The following is a 26,838-nucleotide window of genomic DNA, read 5'->3' as shown; positions in this document are numbered from 1 at the left end:
CTACGAGCTCCCAGCAGGGCTCCCTTCTGTGCGGGTCTGAACCCCAAAGGCATGGCCTTCTGCAGACAACACGCTCCTGAACCTGTCACCAAGGGCCTCCCAGGAAAACACACTCGTGTCCACCTGGGAACAGAACGGGGCGAAAAAAAGGATGATTGAAGAACATGAAAAGAAGGGCAGGATTTTAAAAAGGGGGTATTGATACTGAATTAAAATGGAGATAAAGTGGATTGAACTGAAATTAAGATAAACATGAGTGACATGAAACAGAGATATATAGCAAACTGGTAGAACTTCGTGGGATCCTGGGAATGCTCATGACGATGGGTGTGCTCATAAGAACGGTACCTTTACAGCCTGCCGGCGGACCACATCGGGTCTCTTGCAGAACCCCTGCAGCCTCTTGCATAGCTGTTCAGGTGTGGAGTAGAGATACTCCGCTGAAGTGAAGGGGAGGGCACAATGCATTTTTCATGAGACAAAAAACCTCACAGTTCAGACAAGATACCAGTTTCTTCATTCATTAAAAATGCACGGCACTTCCTGCTGGGCCCATGTTTTACATTATTGAACTGTGGTTTGATTTAGCTATTTATTAGTTATTTATTTAACAAAATGTCATGCCAGCCCAATGGATCTCGCCTTGTGAGCAATCACCCACTGTTCAGCACCAAAACACCGTGAAACTGTATTTCTACAATATGAAAGATTTTCGACTTTTCAAAACTTTAATACATCTACCCCCACTCGTCACCGATTTTGGTTCATCATAAAGTATCATCAAACCGTCCTCAGAAAGACAAGAAATCAGAAGTGCTGTGAGTGACACTAGCATCCTTTGCTAACTCTGCAACCCTCCTGGCAGGGTGCTGTGCACAGGTCTACAGTTCACAAGTCACTGAGACACGATGAGCCAGAAGCAGATTATAGAGCCAAGGAGACTTGTTCTTCAAGAGATTTCTAATGTTCACCATATCTGTTAGGAGCTGAAACAGTTTGGATTGAAGGGGCCTAACAGTTTGGTGTATAGCGCCTTAAGGTTTTGTGACTATCAAAATGGAAACGAGCCTAGGTATAGGAGCCAAGATCATGTCTGAAAGACCCGTACACTGTGTGCTGTCAAATTCCCAGGGAAAGGAAAAATGAAAACAGACGGTATGTAAGTCCATAACCCGCATGTAATCACGCAGAGATATTCTTAGGAGTGCATCTACGCTCCTGTGTCCCAAGCAAATGTTTGTACAGAACCCTCTCCATTGAACCTATAATCTACTCGTCTTACCAGGAAAAATTTCCGGATAAACTAGAGCCTTTGGACAGAGTGGATAGCATCCGCAATGGACAGCCTCTAGCCTGAAATAAAACAAGGGGAGGAACAGAAAAAAAGGCAGAACAAACAGCTTGTCAAATGACAACGTGACCAGGATCCGCCACATAAACCTATCAAAAAGCATGATCAGATTAAATGGGCCGGTGTAATACACCTTAACCTTCTTACGCAGAGAGACAGGGCTCTGTGGCATATGCTGTCATGATCCTGTTTATCAAAGCATTATGGGCGCAACATGAATTATGGCAGCATTCAATTAGTGCATTTCCAAAATAATGACATGAATCCCATCACATTACAATAATTAATACAGAGAGGTGAATGCTGCCAAAGTGCCACAGCAAGACAAACTTAGATAACATAGCTTTCAGGAGTATCGTAAATGCTTCTAACTCACGCATAATACAGTGCGTGAGGACACCAACCCCACGTCCAACTTCAATTTCCACTGATTTAACTTATTTGAACTCCAATTGCTTTTTCAGGAAAATGACTGGATGTTTAAATATTTTGTAGAACGAACATTAAAGTTTAAGGGTCCCATCCATTTTGCTACATCATTCCTCACGCTATTGCAATGCATTTTTAATCATCAAATTAACTCTTTCGGTCACACCAATGTTGAATGTTCCCGTTTTAAAAAGAGAAATAAAAGTGACCTGAGGTGAAGCCTATACCGCTGTGGCTTTATGTGTCCACGCTGTGGCTTTGCTGTGCTTCAAGATGCTTCTCAGCGCCTTTCCAATTAAAAGCCAACCTCATATCTGTTTGTTTCTCTCGCCTCTGCACTCCTACTTCTGACCAGTGGCTTTAGTCTTAACCTCGACTGGACTTTAAAAGTTAATGCACCGTGGATGCAGCCAAGCTAACTCCCCCCCCCCCCTCTTACTTCAGACAGGGGATGGCACGATGCAAGGAACTGCTTAAGGTCAGTTCCATGTCAGTGCGGTAATGTGTGAGCATGCAAATGCTTATCAGGCTTTTCATCTCAAACATAATTAGCCAATCATTTTGCACGGCTGAGTAACTGTTTCCCTGCAGGGCAGCGAGCGGGCGTCTGCCGACAATTAATCAGATTAGGTTAATTTCCACAATAACGAGAAGGGAGCATATTAGTGACACCTCACTCCGTGGGGCGCACTGGGCTGCTCTTTTGGTTTTTCCGTGTGGCATCACATCCATTCTTTATTCAGGCTGGGGTCAGTGATTTACTAAGATCATTTGCAGGTTTACTGATATCTAAAATTTGTAATAATGGCTACAATGCTTTCTATCAATTGACTGAATAAAATCAGTACGTTCTAAATTAAAACACTTTTATAATTAATAAGTGGCATTTCAAGTCTTAAAAATGAAGACGTTTTACATGCAATGTCCTTAAAAATGGGACCAGACCCATCTGTAGCTTGTCGCAGGAGGTGACTTAAAAGAGAAGGTTTGGATTCATGCAAGGTGATATAAACCATTCATGCACTAGAATAACCTCTGTAACACACACACACACACACACACACACACACACACACACACACACACACACGCGAATTTTACATCCTTTTTCTCGGTTTACATTTGTTGTAAGCTGCTAAGGCCAACTAAAGGTGGTAGAAATCAACACAAACAAACAAACAAAACAAAACTGTAATAAAAACTTTGATCGCAACTGCATGAGAATCAATGAAAACTGCCGCATATTCTAACAAATACGAGGGACATAGCTGCTGAACTGGCTTAGTCTAGCACCATGATTTGTAACATACTTCCTCAAAACCAAAAGAAGAACTGCTAAAATACCATCAAATTCCAAAGAATGGGAATCAACAATAACAACTGCCAAAAATCTGTAGCATACAGCTAGTCGCACATATTGCCTGGTTCTGATTAAGCAACCGAGACAGAATAGGAAATGGTAACCATTCCCACTGTGTTCTCGGGTAACTGCTTGGCCTGATAGTGGAGATGTGGTCCAAATTGTAAAAAAAATAAAATAAAAATGAGTCCTGCTTATCCTCTACCTCAGTGATTCAGACACTCTACCTAACCAGGGCTCCCATCATCACAGCTAACCTCTGCAGCTCTGTGGGCAGGTGCCTTCAGCAGTAGCACCCTGGTTTGGACTTTGTTTACAGTCATGTCGTTATTGCGGGCATACACAGAAATTAATAGAGTCGACCTATGATGAGAGGCCTCCGTTTCAGCCCTCGAGACGTGGTGGGCCCCTGCTTCAGAGGCCATGCCTTGAAAGGAGCTCTACCTTGGCTCGTGGGCAGAATCGACTGAATCGATCAAACGGTGAGCCCAGGTGACTGAAGTTTTTGCAGGAGAGGGCATGGTCAACATTTCAAGGGACGAGCCATCAAAGGGCTCAGATCCCGTCTTGGCTAGGCCTCACATCTAACACTCTCCTTGAGGGAACCTTACCTCCATGTCGGTAAATTCATGTTTGCAAACATACAGATGATTTTAATAGGACTTTGTGAAGTGTTTCATTCATATAGTAATCCATGCATCATCAACGAGGTCTGTAGACAATGGTTTATGAGGACAGGTCTTCTTTTCAGTATTTTACGAAAGGAAAAAGCACTTACATGGCGACACCAAAAAACTCGTGCTTGGCTGTGGAGATGACGACATCAGCGCTGCATAGGACTTTGAGGTAGTCCTCTTTACTGGGCATGTAGCCCCAGTGCTGGATACGGTCTTCCAAATCCGTCTTTGCTTCTGTGAAGATATCTGTGGGAAGGTTTGGCCACGTGAGTGAAATGCCTTCCGAAGTACAATAATGAAGTTGTCTAAAGATAGTGCTTTCAGATTATACAGCTAAATAGTGAGGTCATGTTGAGACATCATAGGAGGAACTCAAATACACACAGCATTTGAGTATTTGAGTCAATGGGTTAATTATCGCGTTTCTTTTCAAGGAAGGAAAGGAAGGGCATCTCAACTTTGTACTTGGAGAAATGAGAGGTGAAATAATCAATAAGGAGATTCTATTACAATATCAAAATGGATTAAAAGCATTTTAATGTGATTGCCTTCCGAGCATTCATAACTGCAATTTCTAAATATGAGGGAAATTTATGGTGGTTGTTGTTTTTTTTACCCTCAGCAGTTTATATATCTATAAAACTTTACATCCCAATATGGGAGAGTGTGCTTCCTTTGAGTTTGCCATTGCCCTAGGCCCCTGTGACGGCTAGATTAATTAAATGAAGGGAATATAAATATTTGGATGAGTACTAAAGCCATTATAGCATCATCATCCGCTAATGGGAAGTGTATTTTCCCAGTTAAGAAATGTCTTTTGCACTGAACGAACGGGTAAAACACATGAACTTTAACCCCCCTGAATCTAATCACAAATGGGCCCTAAATAATTGCAAATCCAATCGGATAGTGCAGGCTTTCCAACATTCCCTCTAAAAGAGAATTCATACCAGAGGCCAATTTGATAAAACGTGTACATAAATGAGACATATCACACAATTCATTTGCAGAAAGATCTAAAAAAGTTAACATTATCAGAGACAATATAATGAACGTCTAATCAATGCATCAGGACTGAGAGGCGCTAACGTCAGATGTGGCTTCAGTACCGGGCACGTCGGTGAAGGTCTCCCCCAGGACAGAGACTTGAAAGGCCAGTCCTCTCTCTTTGAGCTTCAGCAGAGTCCTGAAGAACAGCTCCGGGTCTTTATCGTGCTCCCTGCAGCCATCCACACAAGAAGAGAGGAGAAGAGACACGGAGAGAAGCGCTGAGATGTTTTTCAAATGAAGGTCTCCATTTTCAATAAAACAGGTAGTATACAAAAAAAAAGAAAATAATAATAAAAAATATGGTGTGACAGTGAGACACTTTCCCCCTCCATTGCATTAAGGCCTGTTGAGATTTTTTTTTTGTTGCAGTGTATGACATGCAGCTTTTTTTCAGAGAGAAGGGAAGACTTCTCAAGAAGACAGGCAGACTGTAGCACTCAGATGCAAATGAGCCCATCTGAGAATATCTCATTCTCAGGGTATTCCTAATAAGTACATCAGAGAACTGACTATTAGCGCACAATATATGGGATCAATCAGCTCTCGAGAGTCCTCCAGTACAGAATGATTAACACTAATGATACGAAGCCTGTTTTTAATGATTTGTTTCTTTTCATTAAGTAATGCTATCAGATTGTAATGACGGTTGTCTGCCCTCTAGACTCTAATTAATGGTTGTTAATAATAGTAACGCAGGCTGTATATACCGTACGAAGATGACAATATCCAATCAGAGACATCGGCATGGACATGAAATGCACAGTGGTGTGTTCTGATGTGGTGTTGGACACTTTGCAGTGGCGCACTACGTCTTTTGTTCATCCGAAGGAAATAATTCAATCCCCAACGAGGTCAGAAAAGGAGGACGCCTCCACTTCAGGTCCTCGTCTGGTAGATCAGTACAATTATCCTTCCAGAGTTACATTATTACACGCAATAAGAACTCGACGTTCCCCCCTCTAAGCCTCTTTCACACAAAATCATTTTGCTCCCGAGCTCCTTTTTGTCAGTCGGAAATTCGGCGACAAAGATTTGTTTTTTTTCTCTGTCGATGAGGGAGACGGTGTGATGGGTGGGAGGGAGAGGGCGGAGCGGTGGGTGTTTGGTGCTGTCTGCTGAAGGTCAAAAACAATTGTCAAACGCCGGAGCATTAAGCAAAGACGCTTCCCTTTCCCCACCTCGGCGGAATCTCCTTAGGTGAGGTATTAGAGGGGAGGCTTATTTATACTCATTTCCTACTCTTTTCTTTGCTCGTTTCTCCCCCGTGGCGCAAAGCCGATTCCCTCATTAATTTCTCGCTCTCTTTGATTCCGTCCCGCGGACAACGGAGCAGGAGGGCGGGTGGTGGAGCACCGCTACCTTCCCCAAGCAGCAGCGGCGGCAGCAGCAGCAGTAGTCAGGGCCGTAGGGGAGTGACAGGGAGGAAGGGGGGCCGTGGGGATGCCTATTAACCAGCCTGACTGACTGTCTGCCTGCTAAATGACTGCGCTCCATAATGCCACCCCCCACCACACACACACACCCCTCTCTTTTCTTCCCCACCACTGACACAAACAAAGAGGGTTAATTAACGTGTCAGTGGAGTTGGTGGAGGTGTGCAGAGAGAGAGGTGCCTAAGCTCTCCGCTTCCTCCTCAGGGGACATCCTGAAACACGCTAACGACTTTGGGTATAACACACAACTCACACACGCACGCAAGCACACACACACACACACACACACATTAATACACAGACAAACCCAGTCTTATATCTTGGAGCCCTGACCTCCATAGAATGACCTAATTTTTCTAATGAGTCTTGGTCACCCCTCCGCTCTGTCACATCACCTTCAGCCATATCACTCGGACAAACACACGCATCACACAAAGGATCTAGCACAATCACCTATACATTGAACTATAACCTTCCCATCACAGAAAAAGGGAGTATTTTCTTCCCTCATACACAGCATCTAAACATTTTCTTTTCTATGGGACAGGAAAATGATATTGACGCAGATGACAGATTGGCTCTCTTTTTGCCAAAAACACTGCACCCAATAGACATTCCTTTAGTGGCAATCTATCAAGTCATATACACAAATATGTCCTTTGACCTCAGTGAGCCCTGTCCTTGTAGCTAAATAAATCGATGAGAAGAAAAAAATTAAATAAAACAACCATCCTATTGGGAGAGGGAGACGTCTCATTAGTAGGCATCCTTCACCAGCTAAAAGAATATGATCCTCTCATTTAGATGTGTATGATTAAATATTCCCCTTCAAGTTGCACCCGAGAGGTGCATTTTAAAATTCAAACTCTATTTACTCCAAACTGCAACGTAAAACGAAGCTATCACCAGCTAGCCAAAGCGCTAATTAACAGGACACTTGAAAGCCAAGCGGAGGGGTCTGTCTGGGGAGGGATTCGGGCAGTCAAATAAAGCTGGGGAGGGAAAGGCATTTCGCCAATCCATAACAAAACATATCAAAAGAGCCAGAATCAGATTGCTCTTGAGGTTGCGTAAAATGCAACAAATGAGATGCCACCGGAACAAATTGTGTTTGGTGGATTTCCATATACTAAAACAAAACATACCACTTCGTACTGTGGCTGTGAAATGGTAACAGTGGACACTGGACACAATTGAGCCCTGTCTGAGGTCCTCTAAACATCCCTGCAATGATCTGTGGTGGTGGCACTGAAAAAAAAGAGAGAGAGTTAGAGATAGATAGATAGAGAGAGATATAGAGTCAGACAGATAGAGAAAGAGAGTGAGAAAGAGAGAGTGCGAGAGAGAGAGAGAGAGAGAGAGAGAGAGAGGGAGGGGGGCAGGGAGGTCTCAATCACATCATGCCCCTGACTGACCGCACGCTCATCTCCTCCTCCAGGCTCAGCCAGGGCACGGGCACACAGGGGGCTCCATCCAGGCCAGGCAGCAGAAAGGTGCCAGGGGGACAGTCCGCCCCAGGACTCGGGCCAACGGTGACACGTGTCAGGGCATAGGAACGTCAGCAGCACTCTTTCGTGCACATCGGCACTCGGTGGTCATTACCGGCCAGCGCGGACGAAGAGGAGGAGGTGGAGGCGGAGGGGGAGAAGGAAGAGGAGGAGGAGGTAGGAGGATATCTGATCAAACGGTGTCCTAGTTATTGGTGAAAGTGGACGCTCAGGCGGCCTCTCAAGAGGCTGTCCTGAGTTTCATTCACTGCCGGTGATGTGCTCCTATCCGGGGCGTTTACTCTAAAAGACCTATTAATCCCCCTTGGGTCCTCCTGCCCCTGCTGTGTGTTTTTCCCTCTTATTTTCCTTTTAATAAACCAAGTCTTAGAACTGGCATAGGTCTGGCCTAGCTCACGGGATTAAACCCCAGCTATTTTCCACCTGAAAACAGCTTCCCAGAGCTGGTGGCATCTCTGACCTGAGCCACCCTGGTCAGTCAGCCTGCAATAAGACAGTCCTGTAATCCAGGGGATGAACGCCTATCCAGGCCACACACAGATTAACAATCTGCAACCAATGATGACAAAAAGGGGATGATGGAGAGAAAAAAAAATAAGGGAAGAATGAAATGGAACACACTATCAGCGGGAGCAGCAGCTCCAATCGAGAAGATAATCCACAGTTTTTTTTTTCTCTCTCTTCTCCTCCTCCTCCTCTCTCTCTCTCTCTCTCCACCCTCCATCGCTCCACTTTAAATCCTAATTTATCCCGGAATAAAACCCACGTTTATGAGGCTTGGATGTGAGGAGTAATAATCCATCTGTGTTTTGCTCAGTTTTGAAGAGATTACAAAATGGGCGCTTTTGTCACCGATACAAGAGGAGGTGAGTGACAGACACACAATGCAAACAAACACAGCCAAATCCCCATGTGCCAATTTATAACTTGGTGGTCTCCGCGCTCGCCAATCTGATTTATGGGACATTTTTTGGGGTTGACAGACGCGGCTTCTCTTGCCCAGAGATGAGCGCTGGAGTCACTGGGGAGAAATGTGGCCGCAGAGATGGGGGGGGGGGGGGGTCGGGGTGGGGATGCGATCCCACCCCATGCTGCTGCTCCTCCACCCAATCTATGGCAGATGAAGAGAAGATACAATGCTCTTGGTTTTGCGCGGGTGCCAAGAACGCTCGAAAAATCTGGAGAGTGGAAGATATTTTAGCTTGGATGAAAACCACAGATGAGCCCTGAGGGTTGCAAATATTTTCTCATACCTCCCCCAACCACCACCACCACCCCCAACCTTCCCTTGCAAAACAGAACTCGGCGATGCTCCTACACCCACCAGAGCAGGGCGACGTCCTCTGAGTGCTGGCAGAGAGACTGAAAGAGAGAGAGAGAGAGAGACAGAGAGACAGACAGACAGAGAGAGAGAGAGAGAGAGAGAGAGAGAGAGAGAGAGAGAGAGAGAGTAGTGCTCTCAAAGAGGCACGTTTAGATTACAGACCTGGCCCTGGTTTATGCCACTTCAGACGCTCTCCGCTCGAGTTATGACAACAAGGACTAGATGAGCATTAAGACAAAAACAAAACACAACATACGAGGAGACAAAAAAAAACAATAAAAAACAAAGTTATCTTGCTGCCTGGGGGGGGGGGGGGGTCTGGTTCAAAGAGCCCATTGCAGGCTCAAAATGGAACTAACAACACTTTAGTGTAGCTTTCTTATGCATGTTGTTGTCCCAAAAAGAAGCACGCTACACATTCTCCATGCCTTTCCACTGCTGTCAAACAAAAAGCTCTTTATGCACAACACAAATAACTTTCCGCCGAAGGTGGTGGTGGTGGTGGGGAGAGTGGGGGGCTGTTGCCCATAGGTTGGCGACGGAGGTATTTTCAGGTCCTTTTCATTGGAGGATAGGTTGACGACATAATCTTCAGATTAGAGCTTGCATGACTTGTTTTGTTGAGGTTGATGCTATGCTGTGCCTGGGAGCGTAAAACACACAAAACACAACACAAGCAAAGGCATGCAAGGTAACAAAGGCTTTCGCAGGCCAGCGAGCGTTTACGTGTTTGAAAATCGCTCAGGCCGTTTTGATATGCCGAACAGCTTGCGCCATGCTCTCCGCGCAGCAGAGAGGCCTTTGATACGTAGAAAAGAAACCTGTGCCACCAGCAAGAAATCTGGTTCCAATGCTCCTCCGCTTCAGAGGCTAACGCAGGACTACGCGGCAGTAACCTTCAAATTCCGATGAGAATGAAACATCCCATGGCAAGCCCAAGAAAGGCATCAAGCTCGATGTTGTTCCCTTCAAGCTGATTCCTTTTAATCAAACAAATGCCTCTGCCGATCAGTGCTGACAAAAGATGGCTACAGAACTCACTTCTTACTGGGGTTATCATGCATGCGTGTGTGCATACATCCATTATCCATGTGAATATGTGTGTGTCTTTGTGTTCGCACGACTCATAACTCTTGTTTCTGTTGCCCGTGCTCCCGCAAAACTGCCTGAGTGACTCCCAAAGGTGACTGCTTGATTAATCCTGAATCCCGACACCTGCACTGAACCAGTGAAGCTTAATTAGTTTGGGCCTATGAGGTGTGCACTTTAAAGAATAGAGGACCGTCACAGTGTTTTCACTTCTTATCTGTGTGGTTGTGGGTGTGCGTGTGCATGCGAGTATGTGTTATCCATGCATGTGTCTGTGTGTGAGTGTGATCCTGTCATGTGTGTGTGTATGTGTGTGTGTGTGATCCTGTCATGTGTGTGTGTGTGTGTGTGTGTGTGTGTGTGTGTTATCCATGCATGTGTGTGTGAGTGTGTGTGTGTGTGAGTGTCGTGTGTGTGTGTGTGATATCCATGCATGTGTGTGTGAGTGTGTGTGTGTGTGTGAGTGTCGTGTGTGTGTGTGTGTGTGATATCCATGCATGTGTGTGTGAGTGTGTGTGATCCTGTCATGTGTATGTGTGTGTGCGCGCATGTGGCCTTACTTACCAGCGGTGTGGCCAGACGATGTGGAGGGGCCACGGCTGTGGTCCTGTGTGGCTGCCCTGAGGCGGGCTGGTGGGGGGCTGCTGCTGGTCGGGCCTCCTCTGATCTGCCGTGACGCTCTCGGGCTCCAGGGTCACCGCAGCGCCCTGCTGCTCACAGGGTTCCCCTTCAGACTCAGAGGCTGGCTCTGATGAGCTTCATGACAAATCACGGGATTTTTACAAACCGCATATGCTTATGTACATATGAACAAACTCATTTGTTTGTGTGTGTGTTCACAATGACTGGCTCTCAATAAAAATGCAATGAAGCTCCTAGAACACACGGATAACATCAAGGATCCTACAACACACTATCTCTGCCTTATTAAGTAGAAGGCTGTTTCTGTTCTGTGGAGACTAATTAGCACAAGCGTATTTTTAAGCACCAGTGTAGAAAACATACCTTGAGGCTGCCACATTCAAATTGCCATGAGAACTCGTGTCCTGCGGAAGTGCTGTTGCACAATTTGTGCGTGACCCTATGGTTCTGTGGTGAAGCTTGTGCTCTGGGAGAAACCTGTGAAATACAGAATAACTAGATTTCACCTTGGTCATTAGGAAGCGTATCACCTCACAACACATACATGCAGACCGAGCTGAAGATTTCGAGAAACTATTTTTAATCCTGCACTTCTCAGCTGTACGGTTATGTTAGCAGACTGGATAAGGTGAAAGGGCAAGGTTGTATGAATGCTAGTGTCTGCTTGGTGTGTTGGGGAGACTTATCCCCTCAGAGATAGAGAAGACAGCATTTACAGTTCAGAACAAAAGAACCTACACAAGTCAGGTTTGTGTTTTACTTCCACGCAAGTTGAGATGCACTGTCCACTTCCCGCAGAGGCGCTGCAAATATTCCATGATTGATGCGAGATACATACTTACGACCACAGTTGCGTTTCAAATGAAAGAAACCCAAGTAAGGGAGGGGAAAAGAGTTGAACAAAAGTGATTTACTGCCAAAAGTAATCCATAAAATAGTGAAAGTAGTTTATTTTGTGCCTCTTTGAACAAAGTCCACAGGCCCCTCTCAGCAGCGCTGGTATCCCTAATTGCTGGTTGTGCGATGGACTCCATCCAATTAACTTTGGTCAAGAGCAAGATTCCTTCTCCCTTACCCAGTCTCTATTATTTTTCTCAGTGGAGCAGAACAGAGGGCAATGCCATAAACCAGGCTTCACTGTACAAAAAGAAACACAGTGACCACAGCGGCTAAGCTAGCAACAGCACATAAAACTATGTCACCGTAACACAGAAATGTGTATTTTTGGGCCAGAAAACTGACATTTCCACATGAAGTGAACAGTCTTCTAAAGTTATCCTCTTTACAAATAAATATGACAATCATCTCCCATGTGTACATGTGTTAACGTGCGTGTGTGTGTGTGTGTGTGTGTGTGTGTGTGAGTGTGTCAGTGAGTGTGTGTGGGCATGTGCATCCAGATATGGATCAACGGGGCTGCTGAAGCAACTCCTCTTTGAGGGTAATGCCTCATTGGAATAGTTGTTTAATCAACCACAGCACAAGCATGGAAGGCATTGTTAGGACTGGGGGTGCATTATGTAAGGGATAACGGATGACACAGCGTTCGGCTTGCAGCAAATAATGTACGTCCGAGGTGGTAATGCGGCCAGGACGCCAAGCCAAGTCAACACAGCACCAACATGCTTCAGAGTCAACACAGCACCAACATGCTTCAGAGCATGGTAGAGTGTGTGTGTGTGTGTGTGTGTGTGGGTGGGAGAAACTGACCATTGCACAACTTCAGCTGACACATTACTCATCTTCACGTCCAATCTCACCTCATGAGTTATAAGACACATAAACCACTGAGCTAGTTCTCTCTAGAACACAGGGTGCAAAGACATGTGCACGCCGACATGTCCTGAAGGGCTTGTCCCCAGCCAAAACACCCGTGGTAAGGTTGATGGCACGGCATGTCGAATTACTGCAAACAGATATAGCAGCAAAGTTCCAACAAAAGACATTTATGGTGTTTGTAAGATGGTTTTCTTATTTTTTTCACTTCCGTAGAAGTGCTGCAGAAATCATCTAAAATATTCTAAACGTAGTTGAGAAAAAAAACCGGAAATATGTTGAGTGTGATTCCTGTCAGAGGGTGTATTTCTTCCTGCCAAAAACATGATTACTCTCAGACACAAGCATGGTATTCATGCTGTACTTATAGTCCTAGTTGAAGCATGATACAAGAGATTTAAGACAAACTGTAGCCATCAAACGACCCTTCAACAGTTCACCTAAACCTGATTAACCATTAATAAACCTGCCAAAGCCAGGCTTGGATGGATGAATTAGGTAACTAACAAGGACACCGGGTGAGCTAATATAAAGACACAGTAAAGGAATGGCAAGAAGATACTTGTAGGAAAGGTATGACCGATGGAGCTGCCACACCTACCCCTAGGAAAATTTCATTTGGAGGGCCATTTTAAAAATTAAATGAGGAGGTTTTGACTGGGCAATAAAAACACTGGCGTGGCCACCAGCCGGGAGAGGTACTTAGGGAGAATGCCACCAATTACCTTATTTATAAATCAACGGCAATTTCAGTGATGACTTTACCTTACATTTGATTAAATGTGAAAGGACGGAGGGGGGGAAAATCAAAGTCCAAAATCATTTGATCTAATTTCCTTTATTGGCAATAATCACGAGAGTTTCTCTTAGGCCCGGCTAATGAAAAATGCCATTGATCTTGAGGCTTGAGGGAAAAGAGAAGGGGGGGGGGGGGCTGAGAGAGTGAGGAAGGAGAAAGAGCAGGGGTTGGGCGCAGCTCCTGCCCAGTGACCACATCAGGCCAGGACGACTGCACGAAGACCTCGCTGGCCACTGCTGCCAACGGTGCAAAATGATCACGCAAAGGTTTGCTCGACCGGAGGTCTTGCCTGTCTGTCTGTCTGGGGCTGGGGACGGAACGAGCGAAACGTCATTTTAGCTCTCTCCTCATCCAGGGTGCGCGCTTGGTTTGAGAGAGAGAGAGAGAGGGAGGGAGACAGAGGTCGACCACGCCATGCCACTGGCCAACAGAGAGGAAAGGAGAGGAGAGGAGGCGACGGGTGTAGAGATCCTCAGTGGCGTGGACAGAGAAGTTCATTAGAGCACATTAAGTTCTGCACTCATCATTACATTCTGACCCTTCAGTCAAACGCCATCAGTATAGCCAGCGTTCTGGCATTAGGCAGTGACACTGGTCTTCCCACACTGGCATCAGGATGAAAAAGCCCCACCTCACAGGGGGAAATGCCCTGCATTCTTTAGGATGAAAGACCGTTATATAGCGGCAACTAGGCAATTTGCCCCTGGGAGGGTTAAGAGGCGGGGTAGTTGCTGTGACTTCTGTCAAGCTTGGCTGAGTGTGATATCACCGCAATGGCAACAAAGAACTCAACTGTGCTGAGCTGGTACATGCGAAAATGCATGATGGATTCGTCGTATTATGCAACGGACATATGGCTTCCAAAATCTGACATCGGGAACAAGCAGATTTCACCAGCATTGCATAAGCCAGGACATCTGCTATGCGTGGCATGTTGATACCCTTAAAAATATAACCTGGACGCCAAATTTAATTTTCATAATCACAATGAAAAAAGATTACCATGGGCAGAAAATGAACAATAAAAAAAACTATTCAGTATGATACTGCACCAGACAACAAACAAACATACCTACAACTACCTAATAAATAAGCTAATTTAAATAAAGCCAATCTAAAACTTGATTACCAATAATAGTGCAATTTTCATGGAGGTTTGGGTATCGAGAGAGTGAAAGGGAGAGAAAAAATGAGAGTATCGAGAGAGTGAAAGAGAGAGTATCGAGAGAGTGAAAGAGAGAGGAAGAGAGAGGAACAACACTCACAGGCAACTCTGGTTTTGAATCTCCTCTCAAGTCATGCGTTCACAATTAAAAATGAAGCAAAGCAAAATGATGTCATGTTCCCAGGCTTTAACCATGGTCATATGCCTAACAAAGCCTCTGATGTTGACACCACGATCACAGTGAATGATGCTACTGTGGTAATATAAGGTTTAGTGACAGCAAACAACTGGCGCCAATGTCTCAGTTGTTAAAAAACGAGTCGAACCCCTCAAACCGTTATTCAGGATATCCAGAGAAACCTCTAATCTGAATGATAAAACTAACGCGCAACAAAACAGTAAAGATATGCAGGCCTTCTACACAACACAGTTTAATTGTGGATACTACCCTGCGAAGGCTTTATGTTGCCTCGAACCAATCTGAAGCACTCACATACTATAATATTCATACATATTTTGATTCCGTTGCTTTTCTATTTGGGATTAACGGCATAAACCCGCCTAATGTTGTGTAAATTATATATGTCAACATTACAGCATACTGCATTTGATCAGAAGGAGAGCGGCTCCTACAGCAAACGCAAATCTTGTATTGATACCGTTGTTTGGTAAATACCTGTTTGTCATGATTATATCACCCTTAAACCATGGCCATTTTTGTTTGCAAAAGTTTGGGACGAAATCACTGATGCAGAGTTTGATCCTTAATTCGTTCCTATTCATCACGGCGAGCTCCCCCAACTTCAAAGCGGCATATGGAGTCAATTGTGGCCGCCCCTGGCACACGCGAAGACAGAGATCTGAGGCGTGCCATACCTTTGGTTTTACCATTGAATTATTTTCACTGGGTACATATTGAGAAGCACTGTGTCGACACAGGGGAAAAAAAGGGAAAAGGGATTCCTTTTTTTTCCCAAGACGTCCCTGGGACGATGGGGAGGTGGGAGGCATCAAATAAACTAACCGGGTGGGGGTGATGGCGGAGGGGGTGTGGGGTGGGGGATTTTGAAAGGTGCCTACCAGATGTTGCTGTCTTTTCCACCAATGTGATTAAATCCCCTTGGTGTGATTAGAAGAGATAGATCCCTCGCGCCGCCCTCATCCTGACTGAGAGTAATCAAAGAGCTGCGTGCGCTGCGTTTCGGAGTTGTTTGAGGATTTGATGCTGGGCGCTAAGTGGAGGCAATGTGTTTGACCTTTGTGCATGCCATGGCCGGGTGGTCCGGGGGCAGGGAGAAGCACACAGCAGACTTGGGATAACTACACCCAAGACCCTCATATGGAGTTAGAACTGGTTAGAACCATTCAAGGGAATCTCTGTTGTCAGTGTCCATTTGCATAGATACGGTCTCGAACCACTGGACCAAGAATGGGTCTGAACGCTCCCGGGGACCCGACTTTGAGTCCGGCTCACGATCATTTCCCTTTCCCACTCCCAATCGCTCTCCAAATCATTTCCTGTCTCTCTTTACTATCCTGTCTGATCAAAAATCCAAAAAATTAAACGTCCAAGAAAGTTCCATTTCTGATGGGACCTGCGAGGAGAAGTATACATGCCACATTAAAAGAGCTCATGTAGACGCGGCTGTAGTTGCTGGATTGCACCTCTTTAAACAACATATTAAAATGATGCAGTCACACTACATGCACAAACCCACTGTAGTCTTAGTGACCACCTCTGAAGGGGGCTGAGATTCACGAATGTGTCGGCCTCCAAAATTGTCGCAAGATGCAAGACAGATAGCTTTTCCCATCTGAACTTTCTCGGAGGGAATCTCTGCAGCAGGATATCCTGCCATCTGCTTTGGTTACGGACTCATTCCACCAGTCAGTCATTTGAGACCTGGAGAGACAGAGAGTCACATCAATGGGTTTTGCAAAAAAGGCTTTTAAAAGTAGCCAACCCCGCCCCCCACCCTTTTCTCAATCAACTTTAAAGTAGCTTCAGTTATCTGCAGCGAGTTAACAGAGCTAATGAAAACCTGACCTCCAAGTCGACACACAAGCCTTTTCAGGTCCTTCATACGTGCGGTGAATGCATACATCTGCGTGCTAACTGCACCGCACTTTTCTCAAACCTCAAAGAGAACAAGCTATTTAAATCTATGCTTACTACTGCAATGTCTACAAAGGGAAGAAAAAAAAGCACACACTGCCACAAAAAAACACACTAATGATCATCAATCTCTGCTTTGTTTTGTGCGTATCGCCCTTTCTGAGGCAACCTCACAATGTCAAACTGCTATGGAAACTGAATCAAATTTGCATAATGGAGTAGAGAACCATGGCAAATTTAAGTATGCTACGAATGTCCTGGGCTTACTTGCCTGCTCCCCCCCCTTTTTTTGTTATTATTTTGGCCAAACCACTTGAATTCGACACCTGCTCGTCACGTGTGCACTCTGGTTTTGTTATCCAGTCGGACTGTTTGTAACGGAGCACGGTGTACGGGCTCCGCAAAGAAAAGGGGAAGAATAAAAAGCTACCAGTCTGAATGTTGGGAGAGATTGATGAGGTGGCATGGGCAGCCACCACAGTCTCCTGCTGGCCAAGGTCAATGGCTATTAAATTACTAGTCCTCGCGTCTCAAAGGCCTCCTGATAGATGGACGCTAATGCAGATGAAACAAAACTAACTCAGTGTCGACACGCACAACAAAACTCTGTTCAGCAACAGTGCAGTTTAGTAAGAGGATCTTAGAACTAACAACCAAACCTGGAGAAAGATGCATTAGATACGTCTGCTTGGAATTATTGTATGCATCAGGTTATTTTACAAGATGTCAATGTAAGTCAATGTTCAATGTAAATTAAGTTAACGTCAATTAATGTGATTATGTAGCAACACTTATAACATTAGCATGGTGACAGTTTTTATAATCAATTTTGGCATCTTGAAGAGCCATTGGTTATATAGATTGAAGTGTAGGGAGATTAAAGACAAACTGTACTGATCAGTACCTATATCAATTTTAAGTCCAACCTTTCAGTAAATGTCATCATATGGGAACCTAAAAGAGAAAAATAACTCATGCAATCCTGCCCTTTAAGCTAGGGTAGGTCATTTATTTTAGATTTTTTTTTATGTTGTATTTCTTAAAATTCTCTCCACATTATGACAGCAATGAATACATCTGACAAATGCTTTGTGGTAGTCACAGGGCTGTAAAAAGCCTGTCCAATCATGTCATTCAGACAAAGCAATAGGTCACACCAGAGTCAACATTGGTATGGCTTGTCAATGATAATAGTAATAATGCAGATTTTGAATTACTATAGCACCTTTCTGGAGCCCAGAGTGCTTTACAGAATGCATACACACTAGACGGGTCTTGGGAAGCTGAGAGCAGGCTTTTCTAGGAAGCTGTGCTGTGCTGTGCTGTGCTGTGCTGTGCTGTGCTGTGCTGTCGGCAGTCGCCATGGACGATCATCATGTGGAGTAGATTTGGATGGTCGGTGTTTGTACCACAGTGTAGGGTTTTGATTTTCTACAGCCCACTGGATGACGAGGGTGTGACCAGAGCCTCGACGAATATAGGCTAGTGTTTCCGGTGTGTATCCCGGCCACCCCGCAGAGGATCGCTGCGGAGAGTGCAAATGGTGGAGGAAAACAACAAAAGTTCAAGGGCTGTGTACCGAAAGGCCTTCATGGTTAACAAACACAAACGCTGTAAAACAAACTTAGAAGCACAGTCCGGTATGTGGGTTATGGGTTAAATGTGGGCCAGTCGACCACTCGGCCACAGAAGTCTGTGAACAACAAAGGAGATAAGTAAGAAGGGGTCCAGAAGCCAAGCTTGACCTTTCAGACACAGCACCCACCACAGGGAAAGGAGGCCAGGCAGCTGTTGTTTTGTAGTTGGTGGAGTGGCAGTTTGTGTAACAAGCTCTAACCTAGCTCTAACCTAACCCAACACAGGCCCAACAGGTCAGAACATAACGATGGCAACAGCTGAAGGAATTGAAGAATATGAAAAGTGAGGCCATGGTTGCTGTATTTCTGTTTGGCATGTAATGATATGGTTTGTTTTGTTTTGGGGGGAATTTGTTCATTTCCTGAACTATGTAGGCAAAGTAGCTAGCTACCAATGTTGCTAACTTATTGATTAGCACTAACATAATCTACACTTTGTAGGTGCACGCTAATTGACTATGTAACTATGTTTTACAAGGACCTTGTATGTAATATTTTTTGTCATTTGAAGGTATTTATCTCATGTCGGTCTATAATTACTTTGAATGGGAACTTTGAGTGATGTAGCTTATTGGTTTTTGCACTTATTGGTTTTTGAGAATGAGAATGAGACATGAGTTGGATATGGTAAGCGACAATTCACTGCGCTCATGACGTACTCGCTCATGATCGCTCTACGCGTTGACGTGTTTTGGAGGAGTGGCTTTGGAGGATGGCCTAAAGGAAGGGGCTGGGATTTTTTCGGGTCTATACCTTTAAAATCTTCTTTACTGTTGCTGGTTTCTGCAACGTTGCCTACCGTACCTTTAAGAAGATTAATCTTTAGGCATTTAATTTTGCCATCATTTACTGTTATTTCTGAATTTATTTCATTTACATTTATTAACTAAATGTATTTTCATTTACACCTATTTTTTCTCCTGTTTTTCTTCTGCAGTTTCTTTTTCTTCTTTATCATTTTTTTGAAAAAGCTGGACGCACTTGGTTCAGAAAAAGACCGCGGGCACGTTAAGGGGTAGTCGGCCATGCATATAATCGCTTCCTTACACTCTGTGAGTTTGCTTTGGATCAGGCAAATTACCATCTGAAAATGAGCTGAGAAACACTCTGGGCAAGAGCCCTGTGTCATCAGTGTCAGCTCACTTGCAACATCCTTTACCACTGATATGTACATTGAAACACAAGCATACAAACACAAGCACACACACACACGCACACACACACACACACACACACACACATACATATATTACACCCATACACACACACACACACACACACACGCACACGCACATGAATAGAGTGTGCTCAAGAGACATAATCAGAAAGATAGAAGACAATTTCATAGTTAAAATTCTTATTTCCTTAAATCCACAAGAGCATGGCTCCTTCAGTTTACCCCACATCACTAGAACTCCTGTTCCCAAAGTATGTTCCCCAAAATAAGTCAAGAAGATAACACCATTATTTCTAGTCTTAAACCTGATACATTCGTTGCAACCTTTATTGTGTGTTTCTTTTGCTCAATGTGACACAAACTGCGACAGACCTCGACAAAGTCTCGCTCAGTGAAGTCCCCCGATAACGGAGCCACCTCAGGCTCTCTCAATCCACTTCACACTTCCATAGACTCACGCTCCTCCAGGGTTGGTTTAAATAATTAGTCACAACACATTTCAAGAGCTCCCTTGCAACAGTGTGTGCTCTTTGGTATAGCGAGCCGACTTCCCATCTATCCGCGGCGGTTTGGGGGCCGATCGCAGAAAGGCAAAGCTTCAAAAATGTGAGAATAAACATTGCTTCAAAACTGCATCATTTGTTTAAAGATTTTTTTCCCTGTGCTTTTTTTTGTGCTTGTACCAATGGAAACATTGTGGGTAAGAGTGTTTTGTGCTAGACAAAAAAAGAAGATGTTGGATCAATAACACACATCCACTACGATCTCTAGAAATATGGAGTTTCCTTCACACCTGAGCAGAAAGGGGAAAAAAATAAGCTTGCAATCAAAAATGAAATCAAAGGATAGCATTCTGCAGTGTTTAGAATCAAACTGAAACCATGTTGTGATGTTGTCACGTTCATGTCTGCGACGGGCTGCTGTTGATTTGAACCTTAATGGGAAGCAGGCCCTGCTGAGTCGAGCGAGCAAGCGGGTTTGGATGGCTTCACTGTACATTGTTTTGGAACAGGGCAATAAAAAAGCACCACCCCTCTCCGCTGATCCGAGACGACAGTTAATAAAGGGAGTCCTGGAGCCAATCGATTGGCCACAAGAGGTGACCCGGCGTCCGTGCCAGAATAACTCTCTGGTCGACTCACAAGCAGGAGACGCTAAACAGCGCCAGTTTAACGGAAAATGTTGTGATGGTTTAACAGAATCCCTCTCCGTGTAGCATTTTTGTCAGAAAACGAAGAAAAGAGTTGCAAATAGAGATCTAGTACCAGTGCACACAGAGAAAAAAAAGAGAGAAAAGCTTCGCATGACAAGAGGTACACAAGTAAACACCAAAACATGCATGTTGAAATGAGCTACCAGCATAATCTGGTGACAAACATGACAGTCAGGCCTGTGACTGCATGAGTGTGTACATGTCTGTTTGTGTTTGTGGGTGTGTATATGTGTGAGTGAGTGATACTCACAGGATATTAAAGCTGTCTATTCTAATCACACTCTTACACAACTTTGCAGATTTGCCATTAACCACGCTCCCAAACTCTATCAGCTTTCTGGGTCGGATTAAGAGTGAATGCACTGCTTTCTTTAATCAGTGGCTCTGTGATCCCTAGAAGGCAAATTGCTGTCGCTCGGGATAAGAAGGCTGACCTTGTGACATCGGGGAATCGGATGGGGAAGTGGAGCACTTGGCACTTGGGCCGGATGAGGAGGTCCAGGTCTTTGGGCCGGTGGTCTGGAACTGTCTTGAAGAAGGACGGTATGGAGGTCAAGAAAGACTCCATGTTGAAGGTGGAGTTGAACAACACTGTATCTGCGACCAAGCTGAGAAGTAAAACAACAACACGTTTACTGTTATTTTCCTATTGTTAATCGTGTTTTTTGTAGCATGCCGTGTGTGTTTGTAGCATGCCCTACAAAACAAGATGTGTTAGCCTGGCCTGACACTTAACCAGCTACAAGCTAATGATGGCAAGCAAATATTTAAAGAGTAACAATAATTCAAGGTTCATGATATATCAGATATCTCTATATTTTGTATTGATAAATTAAATACTATAACCAGTTGAATAAAGAAAATTCATGTAGTTATTCTAGACATAATGTTGAACACAGCTAAGTAGATTTGTGTATTCCATGATGTCTACTTGTTAAAGTGTAGAGTTTTAATATCTGAATGATACCACATCTAAAAAGCACTAAAGGCAAAGAGCTGGAGAGGGAGCACAGTGAATAGTTATTTGTTGTCAACTGTACATGAACAATTGTTTCAACCAGATTGAGTTAAACTATCCGCAATATGTCTGTGTATTGTTGGATAGTACCAAGCCAATCATAAAATAGCTCATCTGCATATATTAAGTCTCTCTATTATCGTATTTGGCATTGGTAGAATACATTGCACCTAACCTAAAACATTTTCCACTCTTATGTTTTATTTTCTTTGCAGGAGCTGTCAATCATCTTTGGCTCATTTACGCCTAACCTTTCTGAGCACAATGAGTAACCATTCCTATGTCATCTCCACCCAACCACAGACTTTCTCAAAACCATTCCACACCATTTCCTCCACACCGTTTCTTCATCACAGCCTACTGTTCGAGTAGATCTTAATCGTATAGGGATTCTCCAATTAGTCTCTGCACCCGTCATATTACTTTCTGTTTAGTACTTCTTGTCAGCTTGCCAGGACAAGCAATGACTGTGCACATTCAAAAAATGACACCATTTCTGAACCTCATACAACACCATACATTTGTCAACCAGACAATGGAAAATAACACATGCTGCATATTTATAACAAACAGGGTAGAGAATGTGTGACTGACCCAGTTCTTACAGAGCTGTGACAGAGTGACATATAGAAAAAGTTTAGGTAACTGTAACCATGAAATGACACAGGTGTGGCCAATTTCACCATCTCCACAGTAAGGGTTCTTTCCTAAAGGTAGACCACTGACCTTTTTTTTTTTTTTAGATGTATAATTTAAGAAAAATGCTGCCAACTCAATAGCAGTGTTTACCATGACAGGACCTGGTTGTAGCCGTACTGGAAGTCTCTCTCTTGGCTCTTCCTGATGGGATAAATAAGCTGGTTCTCGTGAAAGTAGAGCACTTTCCTCAGGCGACCAAGGTCAGGGCGAAGAGCCACCAGTTCGGCTAGGTTGAGGACTGAGCTGGCCAGCAGAACCCTGCAAGGAAGAGAAAGTCGCGCCATAAAACAGAGGAATCACTTTTAGAGGGCAGAAACACCGTCCACAAAAACCTCTGGTTCCTTACACATACAAGGTGTGGCTATTAAATAACGGGTCTGTTGTTCTAGGTACAGACGAGTTATGAGTCTAACCAGTTTCTTATTTACAATTGAATTATAGCATTAGTCTTATTATTTAACAGCCACACCTTATACACGAACATCATTGGCACTTTTCAATATGGTCCTCCTAATTTATGATTTATTTAAAGCTGCTAGAAGTGATGCTAGTATGTTTCATGCTGACTTGCTAACTAACTAGAAAATATATGGCTGCCTGGTCTACTGTTTTACTGACTGTTCAGTTCAAACAGACTGAAATTTCATTTTCATTGCTGATTAAGGCGCTCATGATAGGTGGAGAGATTTTTCCTGTGAGCATTTCTTTCCATGACTGCTACCAGAATGTTAAGCGGGATAGATGAAATATCCCACAAAAGGTTATACTAGCAGCAGCTCCGAGATACTTTCCAAAAGACCGTCCAATTTCACCAACAACACCTGACATCACATGAAGATGAAAATGATATCTGTAACTGATGAGGATGTGATTGCCCATTATTTCATTCTGAAGGACATGACAAGCGATAGATCCACCCTTTGTCCTCAACTAGGACGTGTGCGAGGGAGCCAAATGAGGGTCTTTGAAGCTGTGGGTCTCCCTAAATGAACCCAGCCCCTGCCGACTCTTCTGTCTGTCAGCCGGCCTGCCTATGAACTGGCCTCTTTGATGTGGGGAACCCACAGGCTGTCCACGAGACCGTGACACCACTCGCCTCTGCCTGCGAGGATTATCCCTCCCGTATCCTGTCCCGTATCTGGCAGTGGAGGACCACATACGTAAACCCCACCGACTCTTACCAATGCAGATATCTGACTCAAACCAGATGAAGGATCACTATTTTTACCCATTTTGCTCCTGGCAAGAATAGTCCACAGGACATCCTGTGTAGTTTCTTAGATTAGTCCCCACAGAACAGAAGGGCTTATTTAACTCCCCTTTGAGTGAGGCTTCCAAAAGGTTATAGTTTTCCTTAATGGACTTGATCAGAGCCACCTTCATCTCAGTAGATGCACCTTAAACTAGACAAGGCACTAGAGGGAGAAAAAAGACCAGGATTAGAGCCAACACCTGTTTTAACTGCTGCAGGATAACAGATGTTAAACCAAGACATGACACACCAGCCTCCTTGAGTATGTTTTTGCAAAGACTGGCAAGTAAATAAAACCGTTGTCCATTGGCTCATCCTCCTAATCTTATAACTGATAGATAAATATGGATGACCTGATGCAAGCTTTAATGATAACATCAGCCACAAAGTCAAAAATAGTTCATACAACACCAAAGCTTATTAGCTTGTTCTGATCATAAACTATTTATGTAGGGAAAAATGGATAGTCCGCTGTAATGTATTTTCCGATACTGCCCAGCAGACTATACATTATCCCTTACATATCGGACCTCCGAACGTTGGGGAGGCCCATTCCAATCAATGGAACATCCTTCAGCATTCTGAAGAGCCATATATTGTGATATATGACCTACAGTACACAAAGCCTAATGCAGTGGTTTGCCACTTCTGTACCATGCCTTCTGTCAGAAATCTCACACTTGCAGATCTCAAAAGTTATACTAAGTAATCTCTTTCCTGGCCTTGTGTTTCTTTATTTGTCTGGGTGACTGGTAAAACTGGCTTATGATTTCTTATAATTTAAATATAATTATTTAAATATATATTTTTATTTGCTTATAATAACTCTACTCTAGATTACCTTTGTAACCAGATGACCTCATGATTGAGTGGCCTTTCAGGGTTTGTATCTTGTTATGCCAGAAAACCTCAGTAATGTTATACAATCATCTTTCCAAATAATCTTTCCTAATACACAGCTGAATGTCGTCTTTTCTCAATCTCCATATTTAAGACACTTGTTTCTGTTTATACTCGAGGAAACAAATAACTAGAATTAAAAAGAACAAATTCTAGAAGTTGTTCCAACTTTCTGTTCAGGCATACCTTAATACACACCACACAGGGTCCTGAAAATCGAGGTCAAGAGGGTGAACCATCAAGAGGGTGAACCATTCTTGTGCCACAAGGACAGAGAAGTGTGTGTGAGCTGTTGCACAGTGTGGAAAGTAAATGACCAAAAATACATTCCTATGAAACAATATGAAACAAAGCACCACAATAAATACACAGGCTTAGCATATCCTGACTCGAAATCAGCTTTCTCTTTTCCTGCTTAGAGAAATCCAAGTTGTTTTGAATTTCTCTACCTTTTCTCTACATCTGCTAAATAACAAAGCGTGCTAAAACTGGCTTCCATTGTACCATATGACGTGTCCACATTCGGCAACTACCAGAAATTTCCAGCGAGCTAAAGCTTCCTGCTGCTGCTGCCGAGAGCTGAGATGGAACCTACCCAGACATATAAGGTTCCAAAAGCAAACCTGTAGACGGAGAGGCTTGTGGGTGGGTGGCCGAGTGTCATTCTTTGCTTAGTCAGGTTTCAAGTCTGCTTGCGAGAAAGCCCATCTAGAAATTACTGTTTTGGAAAGAGAAGCTGCTTTTGGCATGGCAATGATGTATTTTCTGGTTGTGCCATGGTAAACCACAAGGATGTGTTTTCACCCACCATCACAGGTTATTGTCCACGATTAAACACAAACATTATTGACTGACTCTTTGAGCCATTTAACAAAATGCTGAGCTGAGAATGATGAAAAGATACAGCTAATAGGTCACATTCAGTTCATATGGACCAATATTTTCTTAGAAATCCTTTATCATCAACTAAAATCAGTGATTTGCATAGGATCAAATCAAAAATAGCATAAGGCGAAGGATGACACAGCTACCTAGAGTGTTTTCCCCACCCACTGTGGGTATCCCACAATGAAAAAAGTCCCCTTCATTCAGCCTGTCAAATTGGAAAGGTTTGGTAGACATGTCTACAAAATAAAAAGTGGATTACTGCCCCCAACCCCACCCCACCCCTCCCTAGTGTGTTTTCCATAATACTGATACTGTAGATACTGTAAAATAAAACTCTGGAAAACACAACGCACAGCTTTACTGTTTTTTCTGAGAGACTTTCTTATGAAAACGATAAAGAGGGGCAGCGTGCATAATGTGAGACTAAGTGGTTGAAATGTCAGTGCATCTGATCGAGAGTCAGATATGGGCTATACGCTATGCCTAATTGAGCATGGCAGTCAGATGGCTCTGAATTTCTGGTAAAAAGTAAGCTCATCAAAACAAATCAGACAAAATCAACATCCCTTGTTAATAAGTGTCGAAAGAGGAACGATTTGTGTTTGTTTGTGGGGCTGTCAACCAAATAAAAAATAAGATGACTCAGGCATTTAGAGAGGATTCCCCCACCCTCAGTTGTTTGTGTAAGAAAGCCCACAAAATATAGGAAAGAGCCAGAACATCAAACAACACATGCCTGCACATTGCTGCTAAAGCGAAATCACAGTATAGCATGGAATGGAATCCTAAATGTCCGACACCTACCATGACATAACCATAAAATAGACCAAAAGACTAAAACAGGGGTTTCCCTCCGCACTGCAAGGCACCCCCATTGTTTTCGGAAGGACAACCCAGACATGATCTCTAACCTGTAGGAGGGACTTTGGGGAATGTTCTGCATGAAGTACAGCGCTGAGGTTCTCGCTCGCCAGTGCCATTTCTTGGCTGGAAGGGAGTAGACCACGCAGTCGTCAATGTTCTCCTGAAGCACATCCATGAGCTGTTTGTGTGAGCCTCCATAGAAGGCTTCCACCAGTAACACACTCATGGGAAGGCAGGTGGGTGGGTCTACAGGACTGGACAGTTGGACAGTGGAATACCTGAAACAAATAGAAGAACCAAACTGAGGGAAATGCACATAAAATCTAGCAGGGCCTATCATTTACACATCCGAACATGTTGAGCTGTTATCAGTTAGAGGTTTTATATATAGGCTTAAAAAAAGAAAACTGTTTTTGAAAACCCAACATCAAAACAACCAGAAGGCCAGTGATTTCCTGTTTTGGTCAGTTC

At 43.9% G+C, this 26,838-nt stretch overlaps 1 protein-coding gene across 1 annotated transcript; it reads right to left on the bottom strand.

Moving 5' to 3' along the window:
• gtdc1 (glycosyltransferase-like domain containing 1) lies at nucleotides 1-26,608 on the bottom strand (the record flags this gene model as incomplete). Its single annotated transcript, XM_080839714.1, has 10 exons — nucleotides 26,415-26,608; nucleotides 22,554-22,721; nucleotides 21,181-21,354; nucleotides 11,227-11,340; nucleotides 10,786-10,977; nucleotides 4,927-5,036; nucleotides 3,919-4,063; nucleotides 1,283-1,353; nucleotides 349-440; nucleotides 1-123 (listed from the first exon to the last, which is right to left on the bottom strand). Exons 1-10 carry the CDS (start codon nucleotides 26,591-26,593, stop codon nucleotides 1-3), a joined length of 1,368 nt encoding a protein of 455 aa, XP_080695840.1. The 5' UTR covers nucleotides 26,594-26,608.
• Nucleotides 26,609-26,838: the final 230 nt, after the last annotated feature.

The sequence above is a fragment of the Sprattus sprattus genome, assembly GCF_963457725.1.
Source record: "Sprattus sprattus genome assembly, chromosome: 5".
In the NCBI taxonomy this organism is placed as follows: Eukaryota; Metazoa; Chordata; class Actinopteri; order Clupeiformes; family Clupeidae; genus Sprattus; species Sprattus sprattus.
Note: the sequence above shows the minus strand (reverse complement) of the source record. Positions and strands in the feature narration are given on the sequence as shown.